At 41.9% G+C, this 26,654-nt stretch overlaps 2 protein-coding genes across 5 annotated transcripts in view; one reads left to right on the forward strand and one right to left on the reverse strand.

Annotated features, from left to right (window-relative positions):
* The window catches only part of rp2 (RP2 activator of ARL3 GTPase), a 33,818-nt gene extending 11,074 nt beyond the window's left edge, over positions 1 to 22,744 (reverse strand). Inside the window, exons 1-2 of one of the 4 annotated variants that reach the window (XM_059963827.1) lie at positions 22,725 to 22,744; positions 12,983 to 20,852 (exon numbers count right to left, since the gene is read on the reverse strand). In XM_059963827.1, the coding sequence (XP_059819810.1) occupies positions 12,983 to 13,087 (105 nt within the window). In that variant the 5' untranslated portion in view covers positions 13,088 to 20,852; positions 22,725 to 22,744. Of the gene's footprint in view, positions 1 to 12,286; positions 12,948 to 12,982; positions 20,853 to 21,404; positions 22,071 to 22,724 lie in introns of those variants that run through there. The other 3 variants (XM_059963826.1, XM_059963825.1, XM_059963828.1) reach the window with 3 other exon arrangements.
* Positions 1 to 26,654, forward strand: part of slc9a7 (solute carrier family 9 member 7) — a 223,108-nt gene that overhangs the window by 34,972 nt on the left and 161,482 nt on the right. The window lies entirely within an intron of this gene.

The raw sequence follows: 26,654 nt of genomic DNA on the forward strand, positions 1-26,654 counted from the left end.
CGGTCCCTTGCTTTCAGCTCCTTTTTTTTCTGGTAGAAGGCATTATTATCCTCTGTTGCTGAGTGTATTCACAGTCTGGGAGCTTGGCTGTCCTGACATACTCTCTATATTGTGTTGTGGTTGGTCTGGAGTTGCTGTTGTTTTTTCTTGTGTTGTGGGGCTTGGGGAGGACACTAAGCTTACTTGTCTTTAATTTAGGCGCTTTTTTTGTGCTAAATTCTCTTCCTTTGTAACATATTGTTATTGTATGCTTAATTTTGCACTGTTTTAATGTTCCTCATTGGGATTTGGGGTTTTTAATTTGTAAAATGTTTTGAAAAACTAATAAAAAAAATTTTTAAAAAAAGGTGAAAGTATTGTCAATTACACTCAGTGGCCACTTTATTAGATACAGGAGTGGAACCCAGTGTGATCCCTTGCTTGTAGCCCATGCTACAAGATTAGATGGGCTATGTGTTCAGAGATGCTCTTCTGCACACAACTGTTGTAATGCATGGTTATTTCAGTTACTATCACCTCCCCATCAGTTTGAACCAGAGCACCTGGCACCTCCTTTCGTAAAGACACCTCCACCCTGCCACCCAATTTATAATAGTAATGCATAAAATGAAATGGATCAGACTAAATACGATTAAAGTCCCCCTGATTTAGGCAAAAAAAACCTTAAATGTGGTTTTAAATCAAATTAAAATTACAGGGAATATTCTCAAATCAGAAGTGGCTACACTCAGCTGGTGAAAGAAAAACAACCAAGGGGAATGAAGAGTAGCTATCCGATGACCCAAATTCAATGCAGACTCACCATCTGCTCAGAGGAAATGAGAAGATTAGAGGAAAACAGATTAAAAAGGTGAAAACTGATCCGGAAGCTATTCAATTCAGATTAATAAACCAACAAATTAATCTCAGCCAGGCAGTAGTTACTAAGCACAAAAGGTAGGAGTGGAAGAGGCAAGGAATCCAGGTTAAGAAAGTCTTTGCAGTCCAGTGATATCATTGAATGTGTTGATGGTGGACATAGATAAGTTCATGCTGAAAACTTTATAAAGCAAACTTTAGGTGGAGAGAAAAGTCAACTTGTGGTTCAGTTAATCCAAAGGCTGCTTTTATTGAAATAGACTCATATACATCATTGTAATAATATTTTGCTTATATTATTAGGCAGTGCAATTAAACCAGCAAGTCGTGATTTTGGATCAATCTACCGAGTTCAGACTGTAAAAAAATAATTGCTATTTAAATATCAGCTTGGTCAGTTAAATCACAAGTGGATTTTCAAAAAAACTTGGCACAGAAATGATGTGTGCTTGCATCTATTCAGTAATAAGGAGAAGCTGTTCTCTTGGGGACATTGCCTGCTGAGATAGGTATCAAGCAGAAGCCACAATGGTCTTTCCAAGCAGCTGATAAAGATTCCACAGCAATGTTCAGAAAACATGCTTCTTGTTACCCAACATTTCAGAGGGAGATCATTTAGCCCATCATCAAGTCTCTTTACAGCAATTTAGTCAGTTCCAGTACTCTACTCTTTCCCCATTTTAACAAGATTAGCTCTGATACTCATCCCTTTTGAAAATCACAACTGAAAATATATTCACCACACTGTCAACCTGTGCATAACACTTCACAACTATCACAGCTATGCAAGAATTTCTCGCCGCTGTCTGTAAGGAGTTTGTTCTTTCTCGCCACGTCTACACAGGTTTCTTCCCACATCCCAAGGACACAAATGTTAGGAGGGTAATTGGTCACATGGGTGTAATTGGGTAGCGTGGGCCATTTGGGCAGGAAGGCCCCATTACTGTATTATAATAAAAAAAATTAAAATCCTGCATGTTACCTGTGGCTCTTTTGCCAATCAAATCTGCCTTACATAGTCTTTGGTCCCTTGGCTTAAGCCCATCAGGATATAAAATTATCACTCTACTCCAGAAACAACCCTATTTCAGTCTAACCTTATTACAGAAATTCTTCATCACTGAAGTCTTTCTGGTAAATCTTATGCATCATCTCAGACATCAACATCCTTCTTCAGAGTGTAATGTGATGACCAAGTTTGTAAAACTATCATAGATGACCCCACAGATGCCACATGAGACAACACTTCACCTGTGAGTCTGATGGGGTCATCTACTGTTTCCAGTACTCCCAGTATGGCTTCTTGTAGATCAGCAAAACCCAGTGTAGATTGGGAGACTGCTTCACTGAGCACCTACACTCAACCCCAGAAAAAGCAATCTCCCAGTGACCATCCATCTCAATTCTACTTCCCAATCAACACGTCACTCTTGGCCTGCTCTATTGCCGCGATGAGGCCAAACTCAGATTGGATGAGCAACACCTTTAATTCTGTCTGGGTAGCCCCCAACCTGATGGCATGAACATAAATTTCTTTAGCTTCTAGTAATGCCCCCCACCCCCTTCACTATTCCTATTTCCCTCTCTCACATTATCTCCTTACCTCCCCATCACCTCCCTCTGGTGCTCCTCCCCCTTCCATTTCCTCCAAGGTTTTCTGTCCTCTCCTATCAGATTCTCCTTCTCCAGCCCTTTACCTCTTTCACCAATTAACTTCCCAGCTCTTTTATTTCAGTACCAGCCTCCCTCCCTGCTCTGATCCCATCTCTCATCCATGCCAGGTCTTTACCATTCCCCCTGACCTTCAACTCTGAGGCAGAGCACTCTGTTCTCAGTAAGGGTCTCAGCTTTGTTACCCTTCACCCACACCTCAGCCAGTTCCGCGTACACCATGACGCTGAACTCTTCTTCCGCTGGCTCTGTCTCCGAGCTTATTTCTTTGGTAAGGACTCTCCTACCCCCACCGATGACCCCTTCTTCCGTCTTCAACCTTCCTCCTCTTCATGGACACCCCACTCTGGTCTTCTGCCTGCTCTGGATCTCTTTATTGCTAATTGACAACGGAACATCAACCGTCTTGACTTCACCACACCCTGTTCCAATTCCAACCTCACTCCTTCCGAACACTCTGCTCTCTGCTCCCACCGCACCAATCCCAACCTCACAATAAAACCCGCTGACGGGGGGGGGGGAGCTGTTGTTGTCTGGCGTACTGACCTCTACCTGGCCAAGGCACAGCAACAACTCTCTGATGCCTCCTCTTATTTACCCCTTGATCATGACCCCACTAAGGAGCACCAGGCCATTGTCTCCTATACCATCACCAACCTTATCAGCTCTGGGGATCTCCCATCCACTGCCACTGACCTCATAGTTCCCACACCCTGCACTTCCCGTTTCTACCTCCTACCCAAGATCCTCAAACCTGCCTGTCCAGGTAGACCTATTGTCTCAGCTTGCTCCTGCCCCACCGAACTCATTTCTGCATACCTTGACACTGTTTTATCCTCCCCTTGTTCAATCTCTTCCCACCTATGTTTGTGACACTTCTCATACTTTGAATTTTTTTCAATGATTTTAAGTTCCCTGGCCCCCACCGCCTTATTTTCACCATGGACATCCAGTCCCTATATACCTCCATCCCCCACCAGGACGGTCTCAAAGCTCTTCGCTTCTTTTTGGATTCCAGACCTAACCAATTCCCCTCTACCACCACTCTCCTCCGTCTAGCGGAATTAGTTCTTACTCTCAGTAATTTCTCCTTTGGCTCCTCCCACTTCCTCCAAACCAAGGGTGTAGCCATGGGCACCTGCATGAGTCCCAGTGATGCCTGCCTTTTTGTTGGCTTTGTGGAACAGTCCATGTTCCAAGTCTATACGGGTATCTGTCCCCCTCTTTTCCTTCGCTATATCGACAACTGCATTGGCACTGCCTCCTGCACGCATGCTGAGCTCGTTGACTTCATTAACTTTGCCTCCAACTTTCACCCTGCCCTCAAATTTACCTGGTCCATTTCCGACACCTCCCTCCCCTTTCTTGATCTTTCTGTCTCCATCTCTGGAGACGGCTTATCTACTGATATCTACTATAAGCCTAGACTCTCACAGCTACCTGGACTATTCCTCTTCCCACCCTGTCTCTTGCAAAAATGCTATCCCCTTCTCACAATTCCTCTGTCTCCACTGCACCTGCTCTCAGGATGAGGCTTTTCATTCCAGGATGAAGGAGATGCCTTCCTTTTTTATACAATGGGGCTTCCCTTCTTCCACCATCAACTCTGCTCTCAAACGCATCTCTCACATTTCCCGCACATCTGCCCTCACCCCATCCGCCCGCCACCCCACTCGGGATAGGGTTCCCCTTGTCCTCATCTACCACCCCACCAGCTTCCAGGTCCAACGTATAATTCTCCATAACTTACGCTGCCTCCAACGGGATCCCACTACCAAGCACATCTTTCCCTCCCCCACTTTCTGCTTTCTGCAGGGATCGCTCCCTATGCAACTCCCTTGTCCACTTGTACCCCCCATCTCTTCCCACCGATCTCCCTCCTAGCACTTATCCTTGTAAACAGAACAAGTGCTACACCTGCCCTTACACTTCCTCCCTCACCACCATTCAGGGCCCCAGACAGTTCTTCCAGGTGAGGCGTCACATCACCTGTGAGTCGGCTGGTGTGGTATACTGCGTCCGGTGCTCCCGGTGTGGCCTTTTATATATTGGTGAGACCCGACACAGACTGGGAGACCATTTCGCTGAACACCAACGCTCGGTCCAGCAGAAAAAGCAGGATCTCCCAGTGCCCACACATTTTAATTCCATGTCCCATTCCCATATATCAATCCATGGCCTCCTCTACTATCAAGATGAAACCACACTCAGGTTGGAGGAACAACACCTTATATACCGGCTGGGTAGCCTCCAACCTGATGGCATGAACATTGACTTCTCTAACTTCTGTTAATGCCCCTCCTCCCCTTCTTACCCCATCCCTGACATATTTAGTTGTTTATTTTTTTCTCTCTCTACCCATCACTCTGCCTGTTCTCCATCTCTGTCTGGTGCTCCCCACCCCTCTTTCTTTCTCCAGAGGCCTCCCGTCCCATGATCCTTTCCCTTCTCCAGCTCTGTATCACTTTCACCAATCACCTTTCCAGCTGTTAGCTTCATCCCACCCCCTCCGGTCTTCTCCTATCATTTCACATTTCCCCCTCCCCCCACTATTTTCAAATCTCTTACTATCTTTCCTTTCGGTTAGTCCTGACGAAGGGTCTCGGCCCGAACCGTCAACAGTGCTTCTCCTTATAGATGCTGCCTGACCTGCTGTGTTCCACCAGCATTTTGTGTGTGTTGTTTGAATTTCCAGCATCTGCAGATTTCCTCGTGTTTGCTCTTTATTTCACTCCTCCCCATCTCCCAGTTTCATCCATCACCTACTTCCTTGCACTTGTTCCTCCCTTCCCCACCCCCACCTTCTTACTCTGACCTCATCTTTTCTCCCCAATCCCGATGAAGGATCTCAGCTCAAAATGTTGACTGTTTATTCTTTTCCATAGATGCTACCTGGCCTGCTGAATTCCTCCAGCATTTTGTGTGTGTTGCTTGGATTTCCAGCATCTGCAGATTTTCACGTTTTGTGTTAGTTGCTATACCACTTTCTTTCATTTTATTTTTTTTAATTTTTCTTTTTCAATCTTTTTATTGATATCAACATGGTAAGATTGATGCATAATTATTGGGATTACAAAATTAAAATGAGCATATAAGGATACACAAGCAATAAGTACAATATAGTTAAGTCTTCCTAAATCATACGTGATACAAATACAATACAGACAAGACAAAAAAAAACTAGGTATATCAATATTAAAAAAAAACAGTAAAAGAAAAAAAGAGGAAAAGAAAAAAAAATTACCCCAAAAAAAAACAAAACAAACTAATCACTAACAAATAGAAAAAAATAAAAAAAAACCTGGGCTGTTTATAGTATCTAAGACAAAGAATCATCAGTGCCACCAATTCCAATCCTCTCTACATATGCAAAATCAGAACCAAAAAGAAAATAGGATATAAGTGGCTATACCACTTTCTACCAGTGTGAAAAATGAGTTTGTTAAAAAGTACAAATTTTACAATAAGTATTATTTAGAAAAAACAGTGGTTTCGAACATAGAACAGTACAGCACACAATGTTGTGCCGACTCTCAAACCCTGCCTCCCATATAACCCCCACCTTAAATTCCTCCATATATCTGTCTAGTAGTCTCTTAAACTTCACTAGTGTATCTGCCTCCACCACTGACTCAGGCAGCGCATTCCACGCACCAACCACTCTCAGTGAAAAACCTTCCTCTAATATCCCCCTTGAACTTCCCTCCCCTTACCTTAAAGCCATGTCCTCTTGTACTGAGCAGTGGTGCCCTGGGGAAGAGGCGCTGGCTGTCCACTCGGTCTATTCCCCTTTCCACTGAAGGGTTTCAGCCCAAAACATTGACTATACTTTTTTCCTAGATACTGCCTGGCCTACTGAGTTCCTCCAGCATTTAGGGTGTTGCAGTGGTTTCCAACACCAGTCTATAACATTAAGTACTGGCTTGCAAATACACATGTTGTGAAGATTCTTGCACTAATTCTCTCCTACCCTTTGGATAGCATTGTAAAATTTGTGTAAATATCTCTATGCCTAACATGCAATCCAGGAAATCCTCAGATGCTCCTTTGGGACATTTCAAAGATGTAAATGAGGACCATTTGAATGCAATTTCTTCCTTTCCTTTTCATACATAATTCAGCAGTGTTGTTGCTGTGCACTTGGGCATATTCTAATAGAGAATTAGAATGTTCCAGCCATATAATACCAAGAGCGGAGTACAGAAAGACGACAACTTAGAGCTACAGGGTGGAGGGAAGTTACCTGCTTCCCGACAGGTGAAAGTTAAACACTTTTGAATGTTCTGCATCATACAGCAGTTGAACGAATGCCAAGTAAACCACAAATGGGACAAGAATTCACTACAAAGTGAAGAGAGTGAGCAGCTTTAAGTTCCTGGGTGTCAAGATCTCTGAGGATCTAACCTGGTCCCAACATATCAATGTAGTTATAAAGGCGGCAAAACAGCAGCTATACTTTATTAGGAGTTTGAAGAGATTTGGCATGTCAACAAATACACTCAAACTTCTATAGATACACGGTGGAGAGCATTCTGACAGGCTCAATCACTGTCTGGAATGGGGGGGGGGCACTACTGTACAGGACCAAAAGAAGCTGTAGAGGGTTATAAATCTAGTCAGCTCCATCTTGGGTACTAGCTGACAAAGTACCCAGGACATCTTCAGGGAGCGGTATCTCAGAAAGGCAACATCTATTATTAAGGACAGCACACAGGGCATGCCCTTTTCTCACTGTTATTATCAGATAGGAGGTACAGAAGCCTGTAGGCACACACTCAGTGATTCAGCAACAGTTTCTTCCCCTCTGCCGTTTGATTCCTAAATGGACATTGAACCCTTAGGTACTACCTCACTCTTTTTAAAAAAATATACAGTATTTCTGATTTTTGCGTGTTCTTAATCTATTCAATATAGGTATACTGTAATTGATTTACTTATTTATTAGTTTTTTCTCTTCTATATTACATATTGCATTGAACTGCTGCTGTTGCCAAGTTAACAAATTTCACGTCACATGCCAGTGATAGTAAACTTGATTCTGATGCTATATGAGCTTTAACAACAGTTACTATAATTTATAATCAACCAGAACCACAACGAGCAAAGACTGCACTCAGTTTACAGTTTGTTGGTTCAAGTGTGAACCATTTAGAGCAACATCCTCCTCTGGGTGCCACAGGAGAGAGGATAAGCCTGGGAAGAGGATGTGGTGGAGGTTAAGTTAAACAGAACAGGCATCCATGTCTTGACAGAATATAAATTAAGTACAGAGGTTTAGCCAGCCCAGAGGGAGTATATATATATTATATGAAAGTCTGTGGGGTGGGTGGGGGGGGGGAAGCATTAAATTAATAAGTTATGGCATGGACTCAATCAACCATAACTTTTGAGGTATATCAAAAGAGAAACACAAGCACTTGGAGTGAGGACCAAAAACTTGGTGGGCTTCAAGGATTCTCAAAGTTGGTGGAATAACATCGAGTCACCCAAATTCATGTTGCACCACTAATACATCTTGTGCTCAATTTCTGAAACACTAATTATTCTTTGAATCTGCTTACTGCACAAATGGGACTGGAAACCTTAGAACAAAACAATTTTTCATCATTAGGTACTGCTTCACAAGTAGCTCGGTGTTAAAGGGTTGTGAGTAGCTAAGCAAATCTCTAGGGGCTTATTAAATAAGTGAAACCTACTTTCTAGGTTAGGTTCAAATACAGGTCCTACAACAAAAATGAATAGGTATGGTGTTTACTGATTGTACTACAATGCACACATTTAAAAAGGTTTAAAGAAATATACAAAAATCATGCTTTAGACAGTGGCCAAATTACATTGCGTATTTAAAATAAATGTCATGGTTGTTCAATTTGTTGCCTTAATTAGGGAAGTGTGCAGGAAACCATGTTGCAAGAACAATCCTGTTGTGTCTTGTGCCCAAATAGGAACTGTGACAATTTTTACCGTTGAACACAGGAAACAAACGCCACCAGAAATTGATCTTGCCATCACCACGCTTATACCTTGTCCGCAGCAGCTGTTGAAATACAGCAGATTCCTCAAACAATGAAACATCCTAGTTTACTCTTTTCCTCACGTATAGATAAACCAAAATAACTTTAAAACACCTTACTCTTCAAACTTAAAATCCAACACTTAAGAATTATTTGCCCTCCCAGCTGGGAGGCAATGGCAAAAAATACATGATTAATAATAAAACTATAGTCCAATACCATGTGACCCATCTGTCCAGTTTTATTAATCTTAACCTCTGTGGTGAACTATGTGCCTGTCGGGACACGCCCCTGCTGACTGCTCCTGTGGCTCCTCCCACAGGCCCCTGTATAAAGGAGACCTGCGGCCTGACGCTCGGCCTCAGTCTCCAGGACCTTGTATGATAGACACTCACTCCTGGTTCCTTCTTCCAGTCAATAAAAGCCGATATCTCGCCTACGTCTCAGTGTGAGTTATTGATGGTGCATCAACCTCATATCATGTATTTTTGTTTGCTTATTTATTTAGTGATACGGGGGGGGGGGGGGGTGCAGAAACAGGCTCCATCAGCCCTATGAGCCCCACCACAGTGCAAGCCACCTATCCACCTATTTAATCCCAGCCTAATCACAGGACAAGTTACAATGACCAAATAACCTACTAACAGATACTTCTTTGGAATGTGGGAGGAAACTTGAGCACCTGGAGGGAGCCCACGAGTTCACAGTGACAATATACATAACTCCAAACTCTGACAACCCAACTGTTATGCTACTGTGGCACCCCATGGAAATGTGCACTCTCAAAGGGTTTAATCAAAAATTTTGTTTTTGCATTTTTGTCTGCATTTTTACTGGCAAAAATAAAACAACTGATCCTGGGGAATATTCCCCACTACTTGCACCATTGTGCTGTTGGTGTAAAACACATTAATTTTACATTTTAAAAATTCTTATTAGCAGTATTGCACATTTAGTGACAATATCCCATACAAAATTACACTAAATTTTGGAAAATGACATGCTTGCTTTCTCTGATTGCAGTAAGCAATATTCCTCTTGAGTTTTAATTATTTGTTCAGGTTTGTTTTTAATTTGTCTAATTGGTACCTAAAAGCAGATTCCAGTGAGCCTTTACAAGATCAAGTGGAAATCATGAGTGCACAGAACAGATTGCACCATCAAGACCGGTAGTGGACGTAGATCAAAAAGGGTGTGGTGTAGGGGCAGTGAGATTAGTTGCATACAGCTGATTCACACTCAACAGGCCAATATGATCTTCCATGCTGTAACCATTTTAGGACAATCAGTACCAATAAAATAACATCCTAAATGTGAGTGAACTGGTGTGCAATAAGCAGTGTGTTTTAGATTAAACTGCAAATAAAATAGCAAATGCATTTACTTTGATCTGACAAGAATAAACTTTCAGAAATCCACACACCATTTGCACTTCAAACGAATTGGGTAGGTCATAGCAGCTGAACTTGAAAAACATACAACCATTTTAAAAGTTAATGCAGAATTACTCCACAAGCAACTTTATTTCCCAAGTAACAGAGTATTACAAACAAGGCACTTTGTAGACTGCTGTCTTGGAGAAACTACCCCAAAATCTTAGTTTTGGATTCATTGAGTAAATACTTCAAATATAATTAACAAACTGGCAACTAAAATAACTACAAATGTTGGAGCCCACTTTCCAAATGACTTCTATTTATCATAAGCAGATTAATAGATTAGCCTCTGCCACTGTACAAGGAGCAGCATTACATTAGAGCCAATACTGAACTGGCTTTATGTGGAGCAATGATTTGCTCTTGAAACAAGAACTGGGACTAAAGATATGTTTCCATGAAAAACCAGTAGTTTCTCATGCTAACAATGTTAACGCTGCAAAAGAACAGTTGTGAAAAATTTTCGGTGATTTTCTCTCATTTTGGATTTTTGTGATAAGTGAAACCTCACTTGTGAAACTATGAATCATAAAACTACTAAATGAGATGAAAAAGGTAATTACTTAATGTTACTATATCACTGTAACAAAGGCTTCCATTAACCATGAAAATTATACAGAGCTTCTTTGCGCCCCCACCCCCTGATTTTAGACCACAATGGGTTTTGAGAATTAAAGAATGGAATCTAGATGGGCAAAATCTGTCAGCCATGTAATAGAGTAATAATGCCATCTGAAACAAAAGATAAGAAAATAAACTCTAATTGGACAAACAGCTTGAGCTCAGCCTCTGACAGTATTAAACTGAATAATTTCCAAGCAAGAACCATCTTATGCACTTTACTAATTCAGAGGCTTTAGGTTTAAAGACACCCAATGACACCCATGTGACCAACTAACTCGCACGTTTTTGAAATGGGGGAGGAAACCTATGCATTCACAAGCAGAAAGTACAAACTCCTTCTAGACAGCAGCAAGAATGGAACCCAGGTTGCTAGCCCTGGAATAGCATTATGCTATCTGCTACACTACCATGCTGCCCAAATAACAAAGGCCATTTTTTGGTTTAAATGGTCAGAGTCTGAAAGGTGTTGGCTTTCACAAGGTCACTCAGGTCTCTGAATCAGAAGTTAACATGCAAGTATAGCAAGCAATTAGGAGGGGAAATGGTATGTTGGCCTTTATGTTTTAAAGATCTGGCTTAAACAATAGGTCTCAAGTGAGACACCAAGAATGATGTGTACAGATAGGGTCTCCCTATCCAAGGAAGAATGTGACACAGAGATTGGCTAGGTTCATTCATGGGAAGGTCAGTGCATCATGAGGGGAAAAATATTAAGTAGACAGGGATGCTTGGGTTTAGAAAATGAGATGAAAACTGACCTGCAGTGTTTGAGTGTGTAGATGTAGGGATGATCCTTCCCCATGCTAAACTGTCTCAAATGAGGACTCATGGCCTCAGATAAGGGGTCAGCAATTCAGAGGTGAAAGAAAAATAATGAGCCATCCTCTTAAAGCCAACACCAAGAGGCCAAGCCATCTATTCTACTTTTCTTTCCTTTCAAAAGGAATAGATTTTCCACTTGGACCATAGTAAACATACTAGTTCAGAATTTATGGAAAGTAAGTACCCAACTCCAGAAACAATTCTAGTCATCCAACAGGTAGATATCTTCACCAACAAAAATAATAACTTTGTATGCTGCATCATAGTAAAATCGCAGGAAGTCATCTTGCAGTTACAGTATTTAACTCAAATCAACACATCTCACACACGAGTCCATAACCAGAACTTGCCAACCAAAAAACAATATAACAGTTACTAAAGTTGCACTTTATAGCAATGATAACTAAACCAGACAATATAAAATGTTAGAGGAGGGAGACAAGAAGTGACATGATTAATTAGAGAGGCGACGGCAGATTGTTGGAATGGGTCAGGGGTGCACATGAACACACTGACACCTGCAGCGCATTGTAGAAAAGTCTATGAAAGCAACTGATCTCAACAAAGATCAACACTCCATTGACCATAAACACAGAAATAAAATGTTCAAACTTCTGGGAGATCCTTAACTGTCTTCCATGATTAAATTGTGTACAAAAAGTCATAATCAAATTGGAAGGCTGGCAAGATACGGCAATATTAATGGGCATTCAAAAATTTATCCCAGCTAAAAACATTCAATTTTATATTTAATTTGTCCAAAATTAAATCTGTTTCTACATCGTGCATGTTGTCTACTTCTGCTACTGACAAAAAGATAATTTTATATTAGGCCCTAAAAAGATAGAAGCGACTTCTTACTTGACATTGACTTCACAGAAGGGCGGGGAGCAACCGATCCCAAATCCATTCAGCAAAAGCTACGAGCTTCTTCCCCTGCGGGTCTCAACTATATCGAAAGAGGGAACTTCCCTTTTCATTAAGGTCTCATTTCCATTGCTACAAACAATCCCTACCATTCCCACTCAAAAAAAAATTCCATCTCTCGATAATTTACCAATCTCACCATATTCTACCCGTTACTCCGTGCCTTGACACCCTCGCATTGACGATCTTTTCCAAGGAGGGCCAAGAGATTAGACTCGAGCAAAAAAAAGGACGAGCTTTTGGACGATCTCAGCAGGTCAGACAACGTCTCGGCGGAAATTAATTATCGACATTTCGGGTCGAGTGACTATCCCTTCACTTTGTGGTCCAGTCTAGATGAAGGCTCTCGACCCGAAGTGTCGGCATCCCATTCCCCTCCACAAATACTACCTGACCCGTCAAGTTCTTTCAATAACTCGTCTCCTTTTGGTCTTGAAGTGGTTGTTCAATCTGGTGAGAATTTGCTGATTTGTGCATGATTATTTCAGATTTTTCCAAACAGCACAAGCTTTGTTTGTTTTTCAAATATGTACCTCGACCCCTGGCTATACTCAGTTTAAACCGATGATCCAACAATTCATCAAACCTTCTCTTCCACCTTCCCCCAGACTCTTCAAGCCCCCTCCTCACCTCCTTCGCCCGGTTGTCCCAGCTGTACTGCTTCGGCGGCTCTTCCCCCTCTGCCGTCTTGCTCTGTTTCTTCCCTTTAGATTTCCTGGAGAATAGGCAGCCCATTTTGTTTCAATTCCCCCCTCAACAGTAAACGATTCAACCCAAGGCCTCACTAGCCACTCTCTCCGCCACCTTTTATCGGTCAGCCCAGGCAACCACTCCCGCCAGCCGCTTCCCGTTTCCCTGCCGACGCCACTCCGTCAATCACCGCGCTCCGCCTCTCAATTTCGCCAATCACCACCCACCGACTCTCAACTTCGCCAATCACCACCCACCGACTCTCAACTTCGCCAATCACCACCCACCGACTCTCAACTTCGCCAATCACCACCCACCGACTCTCAACTTCGCCAATCACTGCCCACCGACTCTCAGCTTCCCCAATCACCGCCCACCGACTCTCAGCTTCGCCATTCACCACCCACCGTTTCTCGTCTTCATCAATCACCACCCACCGAATTGCGGCTTCGCCGAATACCTTGCACCGACGATCAGCTTCACCAATCACAGGACCGCAACCTGCGCTCGTCTATATCTGCGCACACTGAAGCTCGTCTATGAAAAGATTCTTAAGTACATTTCAAAGGAAGTAAGAGTTAATGATCGATTACTTTTCATAAGAAACTGAAGCAATAACTACTGTACGGACTTCATTCAACTCTGGAACAGCTAAGGATGCTCCTCATTGCGTACTGTACAGCCCAACATTTAACACTATGATATCCATCAAAACTAGAGATTATGGAAAGCAGAATCCATCGTCAAGGCCTCCTCCCGCACCACCAGCATCCAGGCCACGTTTTCTTACCCTCGCACTCATCAGGATGAAGGTCCCAGAGCCCCAAAATACACACCACCAAATTCAGGAACAGTTATTACCCCTCAAGAACAGGCTCTTGAAACAGAGGGGAAACAATTCTGTTTCACTCACCCCAACAATGGCTGTTCACACAAACTATGGACTTACTTTCAAGGATTCATATTTAATATTTATCCTTGCAAGTCGAACAAGGGCTACACCTGCCCTACACCTCCTCCCTCACCACAATTCAGAGCCCCAAACAGTCCCTCCAGGTGAAGCAACACTTCACCTGTGAGTCTGTGTGGGTCATCTACTGTAACTGGTGCGGCCTCCTGAATATTGGTGAGACCTGACATACAATGGGAGACCGCTTCACTGAGCACCTATGCTCCACTGGGTAGTAAAAGTGGTATCTCCCAGTGGCCACCATTTCAATTTCAATTCTATGTGTTATTCCCATTCCGACATGTCAGTCCGTGGTCTCCTCTACTATTGTGATCAGGCCACACTCAGGTTGGAGGAGCAACACCTTATATTCCATCTAGGTAGCCTCCAACCTCATGGCATGAACATCAATTTCTCAAACTTTCAGTAATTACCCCCCTTCAACAATCCCCCAATCCCATTTCTCTCACTCCCCTTATCTCCTTACCTACTCCCTCTGGTGCTTCTTCCCTTCCCTTTCTTCCATTGTATTCTACCTCCTCCTTTCAGATTCCACTTTCTCCTGTCCTTTATCTCTTTCACCAATCAACTTTCCAGCTCTTTATTTTACCCCTATCCCGATTTCACCTATCACCTACACTTTATACTTATTCCTCCCCTACCCCACCTTTTTTATGCAGACTTCTTATCTTTCTTTTCCAGTCCTGGTGTAGGATCTCAGCCTAAAAGGTGGACTGTTACTCTTTTCCATAAGTGCTGAGTTCCTCCAGCATTTTGAGTGTGATCTTGGATTTCCAGCATCTGCAGATTTTGTTGTCTTTATTGCTTACTCATCTATTACTATTTTTTGTTTTAATTTTTGTACTGGCACAGTTTGTTGTCTTTTGTACATTACTTGGTTATCTGTCTTGTGTATGGTTTTTCATTGATTCTGCTGTGTTTCCTTGCATTTACTGTGAATACTCACAAGGTTGGTCATGACTGGACTGAACTCTTGCCTCAGCAAGAGCCTGCAATTTGCCTATCGCCACAATAAGTCAATGGCAGACACAATCTCAATGGCTCTTCACATAGCCTTAGACCACCTGGACAATACATACACCTATGTCAGGATGCAGTTTATCAACTATAGCTCAGTGTTTAACGCCATCATTTCCACAATCCTGATTGATAAGTTACAGAACCTAAGCCTCTGTACCTTCTTCTGCAATTGAATCTTCGACTTCCCAACCAGAAGACCACAATCTGTGCGGATTGGTGATAACATCTCCTCCTCGCTGACAATCAACACTAGTGCACCTCAGGGGTGTGTGCTTAGCCCACTGCTCTACTCTCTATGTACCCATGACTGTGTGGCTAGGCATAGCTCAAATACCATCTATAAATTTGCTGATGATACAACCATTGTTGGTAGAATCTCAGATGGAGACAAGAGGAAGTATAGGAGCGAGATATACTAGTGGAGTGGTATAGCAGCAACAACCTTACACTCAACATCGGTAAGCCAAAAGAGCTGATTGTGGACTTCAGGAAGGTTGAGACGAAGGAACACATACCATAGAGGGATCAGAAGTGGAGAGAGTGAGCAGTTTCAACTTCCTGGGTGTCAAGATCTCTGGGGACCTAACCTGGTCCCAACATGTCAATAGAGATATAAAGAAGGCAAGATAGCGACTATAATTCATTTGGAGTTTGAAGAGATTTGATATGTCAACAAAAACACTCAAACATTTCTATAGATGTACTGTGGAGAGCATTCTGACAGGCTGCATTACTATCTGGTATGGGGGGGATGATCTACTGCACAGGATCGAAAGAAGCTACAGAGGGTCATAAATTTAGTTGGCTCCATCTTGGGTACTAGCCTACAAAGTTCCCAAGACATCTTCAGGGAGTGGTGTCTGAGAAAGGCAGCATCCATTATTAAGGACCTCCAGCACCCAGGTCATGCCCTTTTCTCACTGTTACCATCAGGTAGAAGGTACAGAAGCCTGAAGACACACAGGAATTCAGGAACAGCTTCTTCCCCTCTGCCATCCGATTCCTAAATGGACATTGAACCTGTGAACACTAACTCACTTTTTTAATATGTACCGATACTATTTTTGTTTTTGCACGGTTGTTAGTCTATTCAATATACAGAGAACTGTAATTGACTCACTTTTAAAAAATTTATTATTATTAGTTAATTTTTATTTTTTCCTTTATATTATGTATTGCATCAAACTGCTGCTGTTAAGTTAGCAAATTTCATGACACATGCCAGTGACAGTAAACCTGATTCTGATTCTGGTTCTGAAAATGAAACTCAAGTTGTATATGGTAACATATATGTACATACTTTGGTAATAACTCTACTTTGAACTTTGAAATCTAGCCTTGAAACCTCCTGTGCAACTGGATCCCCAATTTCCTCACTCTAGACCCCAGTTTGACAACAACATCTCCTCCATGGTCATCATCAGCAGAGATGCACCACAAGGCTTTGTGCTCAGCTCCCTGTTCGTGTGAGTCTGTGGCTAAGCACGACACCAATGCCATATTTAAGTTACTGTTGTTGGCTGAATCAAAGGTGGTGATGAATTGTCATATAGGAGGCACTGTGAAAATCTGGTTGAATGCTGCCACAACAACAATCTCTCATTCAATGTCAACAAAACCAAAGAGCTGATACTGACTACAGGAGGAAGAAGTTGGAGGATCATAAGCCAGTTTTCATTGAGGGATTGGTGGATCAAGAGGGTCAGTAACTTTAAATTTTGTCAAGGAAGAAGTACAAGGTGATAGGCGAAACTGGGAGAGGGGTGAAATAAAGAGCTGGAAAGTTGAAAGAGATAAAAGAGAATCTGATAGGAGAAGATAGAAAACAATGGATGAAAGAGAAGGGGAGAAGCACTGGAGGGAGTAGGTAAGCAGGTAAAGATGTGGTAATGCCAAATTACCTCATCAGAGGATCTGTCCATGGACCAGCATGTAAATGCCAGCATTTAAATGCCATCACAAAGAATGCACTGCAATGGCTCTACTTTCTTAGAGGTCATGTCATCTAAAGCATTTATAAACCTATAGATGCACAGTGGAGAGTATCCTGACTGGTTGCATCACAGGCTGGTGTGGAAACATCGTTGCCCAGGATTGGAAATTCGACAGAAAGTGATCCATACAGCCTATTCCATAAAAGACAAAGCTCTACTAACATTGAGCTAACTTACAAGGAGCACTGCCACAAAAAGGCAACATTTATCATCGAGGATCCCCGCCGTCCAAGCCATGCTCTTTCATCACTGCTGTCATCGAGAAGTAGGTACAGGATACCTGGGTCCCACGCCACCAGGTTCAGGAACAGTTATTATCCATCAGCCATCAGGCTTTTCAACCAGAGGGGATAATTACAACTTACCCCAACAATTAACTGATTCCAAAACCTATGGACTCACTTTGTGGGCCTGTGTTCAACTTGCTGCTCTGCAAGGTTTACTCATCTCTGCACTAAACTGAGACTATGGCCTGCAATTAATGGGCTCCAGGATCAGCTGTGACTGGCTTCGTGGCTGTGAACTCACTTTCATAAATTTCAGTTCTGAATGCTATTTGTTTACTTTTATTGTTTGAATGTTTTTTTCCCCTGCACATTGGGGTTTCTTTGTTTTTTGGCTGCCTGTAAGGAGACAAATCTCAAGGCTGTATATAGTAGAGATACTTCGCACTGGACAACAAAGATTTTGCTTCCTGAATACCTTTAGGTATATCTTATAAAGTTTGGGCTACTGATCATGAAAATCACCATGAAATTTCCCTATCATGCACCATTTTTAATATACTTATGTTTACTATTTCAATTCATAATTCAAGTCAATTAAAATGTTGCCTACAATGTAAGCTGGGAAGTTTCCTATCTTGTCCAGGCACGCTTGGGCGTGCTTAGGCAGTGCAACTGCTGCATGGCAGGACAGGTTTTAGTAATAATTATTGGGTTCAGGACTGTAAGGATGGAATTTGTTTTCACCAGGCACAAAAATTTCTATGGAGGGTTTTGATATTTGAGACAGATGCTTCCCAGAATAACTGATGCCTAGATTAAGGAAAGTGTTTTGTTGGTCCACAAATCAAACAGGTCATCAATGACAGGCAACTTGAAGAATTTCTAGTGGGACCGGAGAAAATCACATGGAAGGCATTCAAGGAAGTTGTTGAAATTTTTCTCGGCATCTACAGAGCACCAAGCTACATCCAGCTGATTGAAAGCATGCTTCAAGCATATAAAACCATGAAATGCAACATGTCACTAAAGATTCATTTTCTGCATTCCCATTTAGACTTCTTCCCTGCAAATTTTGGTGCTGTTAGTGACAAGCATGGTGAAAGGTTTCAACAGGACATTGTGGTCATGGAGAAAAGATACCAGGGCAACTGGAATCCATCAATGCTGGCAAATTATTGTTGGACACATAAGCGAGAAGCCTCAGACACTGAGCACAAATGAAAATCATTAACAAAATATTTTTAACTTAGTTGAACTATTGCAAAGCATCAGCACCATTATGCAATTAAACACATTATATTCAATAAAAGTTAATTTGCTTTTTCTCTGAATTCCTACGTGATACAAGTAGTCTGAAATTATATTTGTGTTTATCATTAAAAAAATTCTGAGGAAGCAACACTTTTGAAAACATTTGTTGTCCAGTGTAATAAATGTACTTTTAATTTTGAGCATTTGAACTTTGAGAACTCTACAGCTCATGTTCTTGATATTCATTGTTTATTTATTTATGTTTTATTATTGTTACTTTTTTCTTTTTTGTATTTGTTGTGTACATTTCTTTGAACGTTGAAATTCTGTTGTATTTCTTTATTGTCCTGTAAATGCCTGCAAGAAAACGGGTCTCTGGGTAGTATATGGTGACATATACTTAGTGTGATAATAAATTTACTTCAACTTTGAAACTGTTTTGGTTTTGCTTGGCATCTTTAGCCACCAAGTTTAACATATCACATCTGGGCGACACCAATCAATATCCATGCAAGCCGATGACCACAGTGCAAATTACATTTTCACTAATTGCAACACGCCTGTTCACCTCATGGTCTAGAAACAGGCAAGAAACATTTATGAGAGATGTCAGGGGTATTTGTTTTTCTTTACACAGAGAGAGGCATATACCTGGAACTTACTACCAGGGCTGGTGGTACAAATTGATACAACAGGATGGTTAAAAGACTCTTAGGTTGGTACATCGACATAAAAAAATGGAGGGTTATGGGCTGTATCAGGATCAGAATCAGGTCTAATATCACTGGCATATGTCGTGAAATTTGTTGTTTTGTGGCCCGAGTACATTGCAATACATTATAATTTTTTAAACTCTCAGTTTCTTGGTCTTACTGACCATTACGACACCACTCAACTCATCTCTGACTGAATGCCGAACTGTCACCATCGGAAATTCTGCCAATGACAGTGGTGTCATCGAGAAATTTATAGATGTTGTTTGAGCTGTGTCTAGCCACACTATCATGGTGTAGAGAGAGTACAGCAGTATGGGCTAAGCACGCTCCCTTGAGCTAGTTATTTCCAGTCCGCACCTGCTGTGGTTTGCTGGTGAGGAAGTCAAGGATCCAGTTGCAGAGGGAGGTACGGAAGCACAGATTTTAGGGCTTGTTGATAAGAACCGAGGGTATAATTGTGTTGAACGCTGAGCCAAATCGACAAACTTTCTACAGGGGGCACAATTGAGAGCATCCTGACTGGCTGAATCACTGCCTGGTATGGGAACTGGACTTCCCTCAGTTGCAGGACTCTGCAAAGAGTGGTGTGGACAGGCCAGTGCACCTGTAGATGTGAATTAACCACTATTCAGGACATTTACAAAGACAGGTGTGGATAAAAGGCCCGAAGGATCATCGGGGACCCGAATCGTCCCAATCACAAACTGTTCCAGCTGCTACCATCCAGGAAACGATACCACAGCATAAAAGCCGGGAACAACAGGCTCCGGGACAGCTTCTTCCACCAGGCCATCAGACTGATTAATTCATGCCGACACAACTGTATTTCTATGTTATACTGTTGTACATACTATTTATTATAAATTACTATAAATCGTTCATTGCACCTTTAGACAGGGACGTCACGCAAAGATTTTTACTCCTCGTGTTTTTGAAAGATGTCAATTCAGTTCAACAGCCTGGCGTAGATATTGTTATTGCCCAAGTGATCCAAGGCCGAGTGGAGATCCAGGAAGTAAAGGTTAGATTGATAAGTTTATACAGCTCAGCACAGCATTATTGGCAGAAGGCCAGTACTGTTTGTACTGTTTATGTCCTCCGAGTTCACTGAACGCTGAGCAGCCATCGGGTACTGAATCGTTCTTCATATTCTGAACATGATCTGATCTGATCTGGCTTACTATCTTGGCACTGGAATATGTGGCGACACGCGTGGGTTGCCCCAGCACATCTTTAGCAACACATCCAAAATGCTTGGAGGAGTAAACAGTCGACTTTTCGGGCTGAGACCCTTCATCACACATTTTTTGTGTGTGTTGTTTTGGATTTCCATCATCTGCAGATTTTCTCCTGTTTGTGAGCACATCTTTAGGTTGTGATGGTTGTTAATACAGAAAACGCTTTTCGCTGTACGTTTCAATGTAAATAAATGAATCTGAGTCTGAATCACGACAAGGCAATCCACATGCCTAATTATAGCCCATCAAATCTCAGTTTCCCTGCTGACACCGCGGAGCCACGAGTGCTTGAGCCGACCTCGTAGAGATTTCCAAACTTTCGACGTGGCCTATCACATGACTACTTCACGTTCATCAATGACGGCAGTACAGGATCGGTATTCACCCATTTTATCTGCAAGACAAAGGCACAGAAAATGCTGGAGGCTTCATCTATGGAAATGAATAAGTTCCTCCGGCACTTTGTGAGTGTTAACCAACAGCCGTTTTGTCGTGTCCCCCCCCCCCCCCGCCGCATTCTTTAAGTACTTGGAGGTGTAATACCCACCTATCGTAACCTCATATTGGAACTGTGATACTTCGCGGTATTTCAAATACACTGGGAGTTCACTATTGCTAATCATTATTTAGATTTATGCAATCGATTAGTAAATGCCTTAGACTCATTTATTATTTCCGAAGAGATTGGTTTATGTAGCAGTCCCGAACGAACCCAAGTTGACGCAAAAGCCTTACAATTTGGACACAACATCACAGTGGATAAGGACAGCTAATCAAAAGATAAACATCTTAGATTACATCTGGAGCAAAAAACAATATGCTGTGGAAACTCAGCCGGTCGTGCAGCATGTACCAAGGAAAGGGAATTGTTGACGTCCCTGATATAAAACCAACAGAGGTTTGTCTTTAAACACAAGAGTTTCTGCAGATGCTGGCAAACACACACCAAGTGCTGGAGGAACTCAGCAGATCAGGCAGAATCTATATAAGTGAATAAACAGTAGACGTTTCAGGCGGAGACCTTCATCACGATCCTGTAACTTCATCAACCAGACCTTAACAGAGAGCACTGTTCAATCGGGTGAATGTCTCCAACACCATTCCAGCAAGCGCGGTTCACCGGAAGTATCAACCGCCAATCAATTATAAGAGTTCCCTCTGATTCGCCAATCAATTATAAGAGTTCCCTCCGATTCGCCAATCACAGCGCGGCTCACCGGAACCAGAGTTCACCAATCATAGTGAGCTTCATTTGGATTCACCAATCACGGAGTACTACAGGTCTTGGCGATGCCTGGGTTCAGTGGAGCGTCAATGACAGAATGTGCAACGTGAGACGGGGTAATAAGCGTGAGGGACCAAAGAATGGTTTAAAGGGTCTCAGCCCGAAAAGCCGACTGTATTTTTTCTCCAGAGATGCTATCTGGCCCGTTGAGTTCCTCCAGCATCTTGTGCGTGTTGCTTTGATTTCCAGCATTTGCAGATTTTCTCTTGTTTAAGATGGTATAATCCAATTTCTTTCATTTATAAATGTTCTTTAAAAGGAGACGTCTCTTTGATTAATTACGCCACTCTCCATTGATAATCAAGAATTAACGAATAAAGATAATTGGGACAAGAATTTGACAGGAACTCTGTGTTTTGGCATTTCAGCTATATTAAAAGTGGTCTTTCTAGTTAGAAAGCCTCCGAATGTCTGCTTCTCTTTCTTTACCTTAGCTCTGCCAGGTGTTTCTGGGAAAATAATATTCACGCATGATGATGTAAATAATGTATAATGTTGTTTTTCCTTTTTTTTGCATTAATCAATTGGTTTTGTCCTTTTGGTATGAACATTGATTTCTCCTTTCTGGGACTTGAATTTTTCCTTCCCCTTCCGTCTTATCAGGGGTATAGAGAGCAAGCAGGCTTTTTCCACTGAGGTTGGGTGGGACTATAACCAGAGGTCATGGGTTGAGGGAGAAAGGTGAAAAGTTTAAGGGGAACATGAGGGGAAACTTTCACTCAAAGAGTCTCGAGAGTGTAGAATGAGCTGGCAGCACAAGTGTGCATGCGAGTTTGATTTCAACGTTTAAGAGAAGTTTAGATAGGATCATTGATGGTAGAGGTATGGAGGGCTATGGTCCTAGTGCAGGTTAATGGAAGGCAGTTTAAATGGTTCAGCACAGATTAGATAGGCCAACTCCTCCCTACTTCTTCCCTTTCTCCCATAGTTCACTCTCCTATCAGATTGCTCCTTCTCCAGCCTTGTAACTTTCCCACCCACCTGGCTTCGCCTGTCAGCTTCCAGCTCATCATCTTCCCCTTCCTCCCCTCCTTCCCTGGAAGAAAGGTCTCGGCCTGAAACATCGGCTGTTTATTCCTTTCGATAGATGCTCCCTGACCTGCTGAGCTCCTCCAGCATTTTCTGTGTGGATTGCTTTTGACTGATGACTCTGCTTCATGACGATAATTATTTTTTTAAAAAGCCAAGACTTGCATTTATATAATACCAATCAGGATGCCCTAAAACATTTTGCAGCATGTGAAGGACCTTGGAATATAAGAAATTATAAACAATTTAAACTGTTAGACAGGATCTATTAATGTGCCTCTATTACAGAAGGGAGGTCTAATTCATTTCAAGGAATTCCCAAGAACATATTTCAAAACTTAAACAAGAATTTATATTTATGGTTATGTAAAACAGAATGATTTCCAAAAAATGTGGATACACATGTCCTTCTTTGAAGAAATTTCATAGATTATTACAATCTACCACAAAGGGCATAAAAGCTATTGGTTTGACCTTGTGAAATATGTTACCTTTCAACAATTAGGCACTCCATTATATCTGCCCTTCAGCTCTCTATTTTGCATACATTGAATGGGACATGAATATTCTGACAATAATATTCTTCCAACTCAGCCAGGGAGCGTAGGAATTGCTTGTACATGAAACTACACAGCTCTATGTACAATCAGTTTGTATTTAACAGGCAGGTGCTTAAGATTTCCTGCTTTGTTGGAGGAGAAATGGCAAGGGAAAAGTGCATTAGACATTGAATCTGTACAAAGGGGAAACAAAAGTCTTGGAACAGAAATCAGACAATTGGCCTAATTCAACACCATTTGGCTGCATTATCTGGATATCCCCTTATTGCTAAACTATCCAGAAATCTGTCAATTTCTGTGTTGATTAGCTTCTCCATCCTTTCAAAGTAGAGAATTCCAAAAAATTGTCATTTGAGTAAAATACAGAACTGTGCAAAAATCTTAGGTACGTATATAGCTTTTGCACAATACTGTAGTATTCTTATGCATTTCACTGCAAAAAAAAAACAAATTTAATGACATGTAAATGATGATAAAGCTGGTTCTGATATGGGTCTCTATTGAGGACTTAGAGTGGGAAGGAGGCAGAGTGAGGGGAATCATGGTTGGGAAAAGGGGAAGGGAGAGGGGAGGGAGTGTGAAGCACAAGAGAGACATTCTTTAATGATCAATAAATCAGTTGTTTTAAATCAAATGACCTTGCCTGGTGTCTCAGGGCTGGATGTGTCTGCAGTTGTGCCCATCCCTGCACTCCTTCTCTTGCACTTGTCCGACACCCCTCCCACGGCACTCCACCTTTGCCATTCCCAACATCCTTTGTTCCTGGCAGGTTTACAAACTCCAACTCCAGCCCATGATGACAAATACAGTGCTATGCAAAAATCTTAGGCACAAGATATATATATATATATAAAAGATTTCTGCACAGTATTTATGAAAAAACCTGCAAAACAACCTGCTGGATCTCAGTTTCCTTTAATGGTACAAGATAGAACATCTGATGGCAGATTATTGTCTGAGAAACTAACTTGATATCTCCCTCCACAAATTCTACACAGTTTGTTAGATATTTTTATGTGTTTACAAACTCACTCTCCACTCCATGATAACAAATACAATACTGTGCAAGAGTCCTAGGCATCCTAGCTATATATGTACTATATGTGCCTAAGGGTTTTGTACAGTACTGTAATTTTGTCCTTATTTCATTCCTCAATGGTCTACCCTTTAATTTCATGTTGCCACTGCCTACTCTTTAGTCCTTGGCCTGGGGGATATAGCCTCTCTGCAATTGATTGGTATCTGCCCTGCTGAGCCCTTAGTACTTTGCCTGATTTTTGAAGATCACTTCCCATTCTTCTAAACGGTACAGAACAGAGGTGTAACCTAGACAATCTCCCTTCACATAACAGACCTCCCGTCACAATGAACAAGCAGGTGGATCTTTGATGGTTTTCCTCGTTGCAAGAATATCCTTTTTCAGGTAACAGAGACTGTGTATGGTCAACATGCCATTTGTCTTCTTTATTGCCTTCTGCATCTACATGTCAGGTTTCAGGGAGTGAGGTAGAATATTTACATAATTTTCAATAAGAACATTTCCTGATCTTTAACTATTTAAAAATATTTAAAGTGAAGGAATACAGTTAAGAAGAAATATTTTATAAGACCACAAGGAGGGGTAGGTAACAATGCGATTGCAGCAGGACTTAGACAAATTGGAAGAATGGGCAAAAAGTGGCAGATGGAATACAGTGTTGGGAAATGTATGATAATGCACTTTGGTAAAAGGGACAATATCTAAATGGGGGAAAGTTCAAACATCGGAGGTGCAGAGAGACCTAGGAATCTTCGTGCAAGACTCCCAGAAGGTTCATTTACAGTTTGAGTCTGTTGTAAAGAAGGCAAATGGAGTATTGCCATTTATTTCAAGGGGAATAGAATATAAAGGCAAGGAGGTAATGCTGAGTCTTTATAAGACACTAGTCAGGTCACTCTTGGAATATTGTCAACAGTTTTGGGCCCATATCTCAAACAGGATGTGTTGTCATTGGAGAGAGTCCAGAGGAGGTTCACGAGGATGATTCCGGGAATGAAAGGATTAACATATAAGGAGTGTTTGGCAGGTTTGGAATTTAGAAGAATGCGGGGGGGGGGGCGATCTCATTGAAATCTACCGAATGTTGAAAGGACTAGATAAGGTGGATGTGGAGAGGATGTTTTCTATGGTGCGCATATCCAGAACAAGAGCTACAACTTAAAATTGAGGGGCGACCCTTCAAAACAGAGGTAAGGAGGAAATTTTTTTAGCCAGAGAGTAGTAAATCTGTAAATGCTCTGCCACAGACTGTGGTGGAGGCCAAGTCTATGAGGAAATTTAAGGTAAAAGTCAATAGTTTGCTGATTGGTTGAGGCATCAAAGGATATGGCAAGAAGGCTGGTGTATGGGGTTGAGTGGGATCTGGGATCAGCCATGATGGAATAGTGGAGCAGGCTCACTGAGCTGAATGGCCTAATTCTACTCTTATTTCTTATGGTCTAAGATATAGGAGCAGAATAAGGCCATTTGGCCCATCGAGTCAGGTCCACCATTTCATTCAAGATTCGATTACTTACTACCGAAGTATGTATAAATTATACAATCTTGAAATTTATCTGCTTGCAGGCAGCCATAAAGCAAGAAACCTGAAAGAACCCAATTAAAAAAAATATAGAAAGACCAACACCTAATGTGCAGAGAAAAAAACATAAATTATGCAAAACAATAGAAGGGAGCACATCATGGCTGATCCATGTTCTCATTCAGTCCCAAACTCCTGCCTTCTCCTCTTTTCCCTTCACGCCCTGACTAATCATGAATTGATTAACCTCCTCCTTAAATATACCACGGGTTTATGGTATATGGTACTTCCACAGCAACCTCTGGCAATGAATTCCACAGATTCACCACCCTCTGGCTCAAGAAATTCTTCCTCATCGCCTTTCTAAAGGGACATCCCCCTATTCTGAGGCTGCGTCCTCTGGTCCTAGACTCCCCCACCACAGGAAACATCCTCAGCACATCCATTCTATTGTGGTCCTGCGACGTTCGATAGATTTCGATGAGGTCTCCACACATTACTTATAAATTCCTATGAATACAGGCCCTGGGCCATTAAATCCTCTTCATATGGCAAGCCATTCAATCTGGGAATCATTTTCATGAACCTCCTTTGAACCCACTCCAGTTTCAGCACATTCTTTCCAAGATAAGGGGCCCAAAACTGCCCACAATACTCCAAGTGAGACCTCACCAATGCTTTATAAAGTTTCAACATTACATCCTTGCTTTTATATTCTAGTCCTCTTGAAATGAATGCTAACACTGCATTTGCCTTCCTCA

This window comes from Hypanus sabinus, chromosome 3, assembly GCF_030144855.1.
Source record: "Hypanus sabinus isolate sHypSab1 chromosome 3, sHypSab1.hap1, whole genome shotgun sequence".
NCBI classification, from domain to species: domain Eukaryota; kingdom Metazoa; phylum Chordata; class Chondrichthyes; order Myliobatiformes; family Dasyatidae; genus Hypanus; species Hypanus sabinus.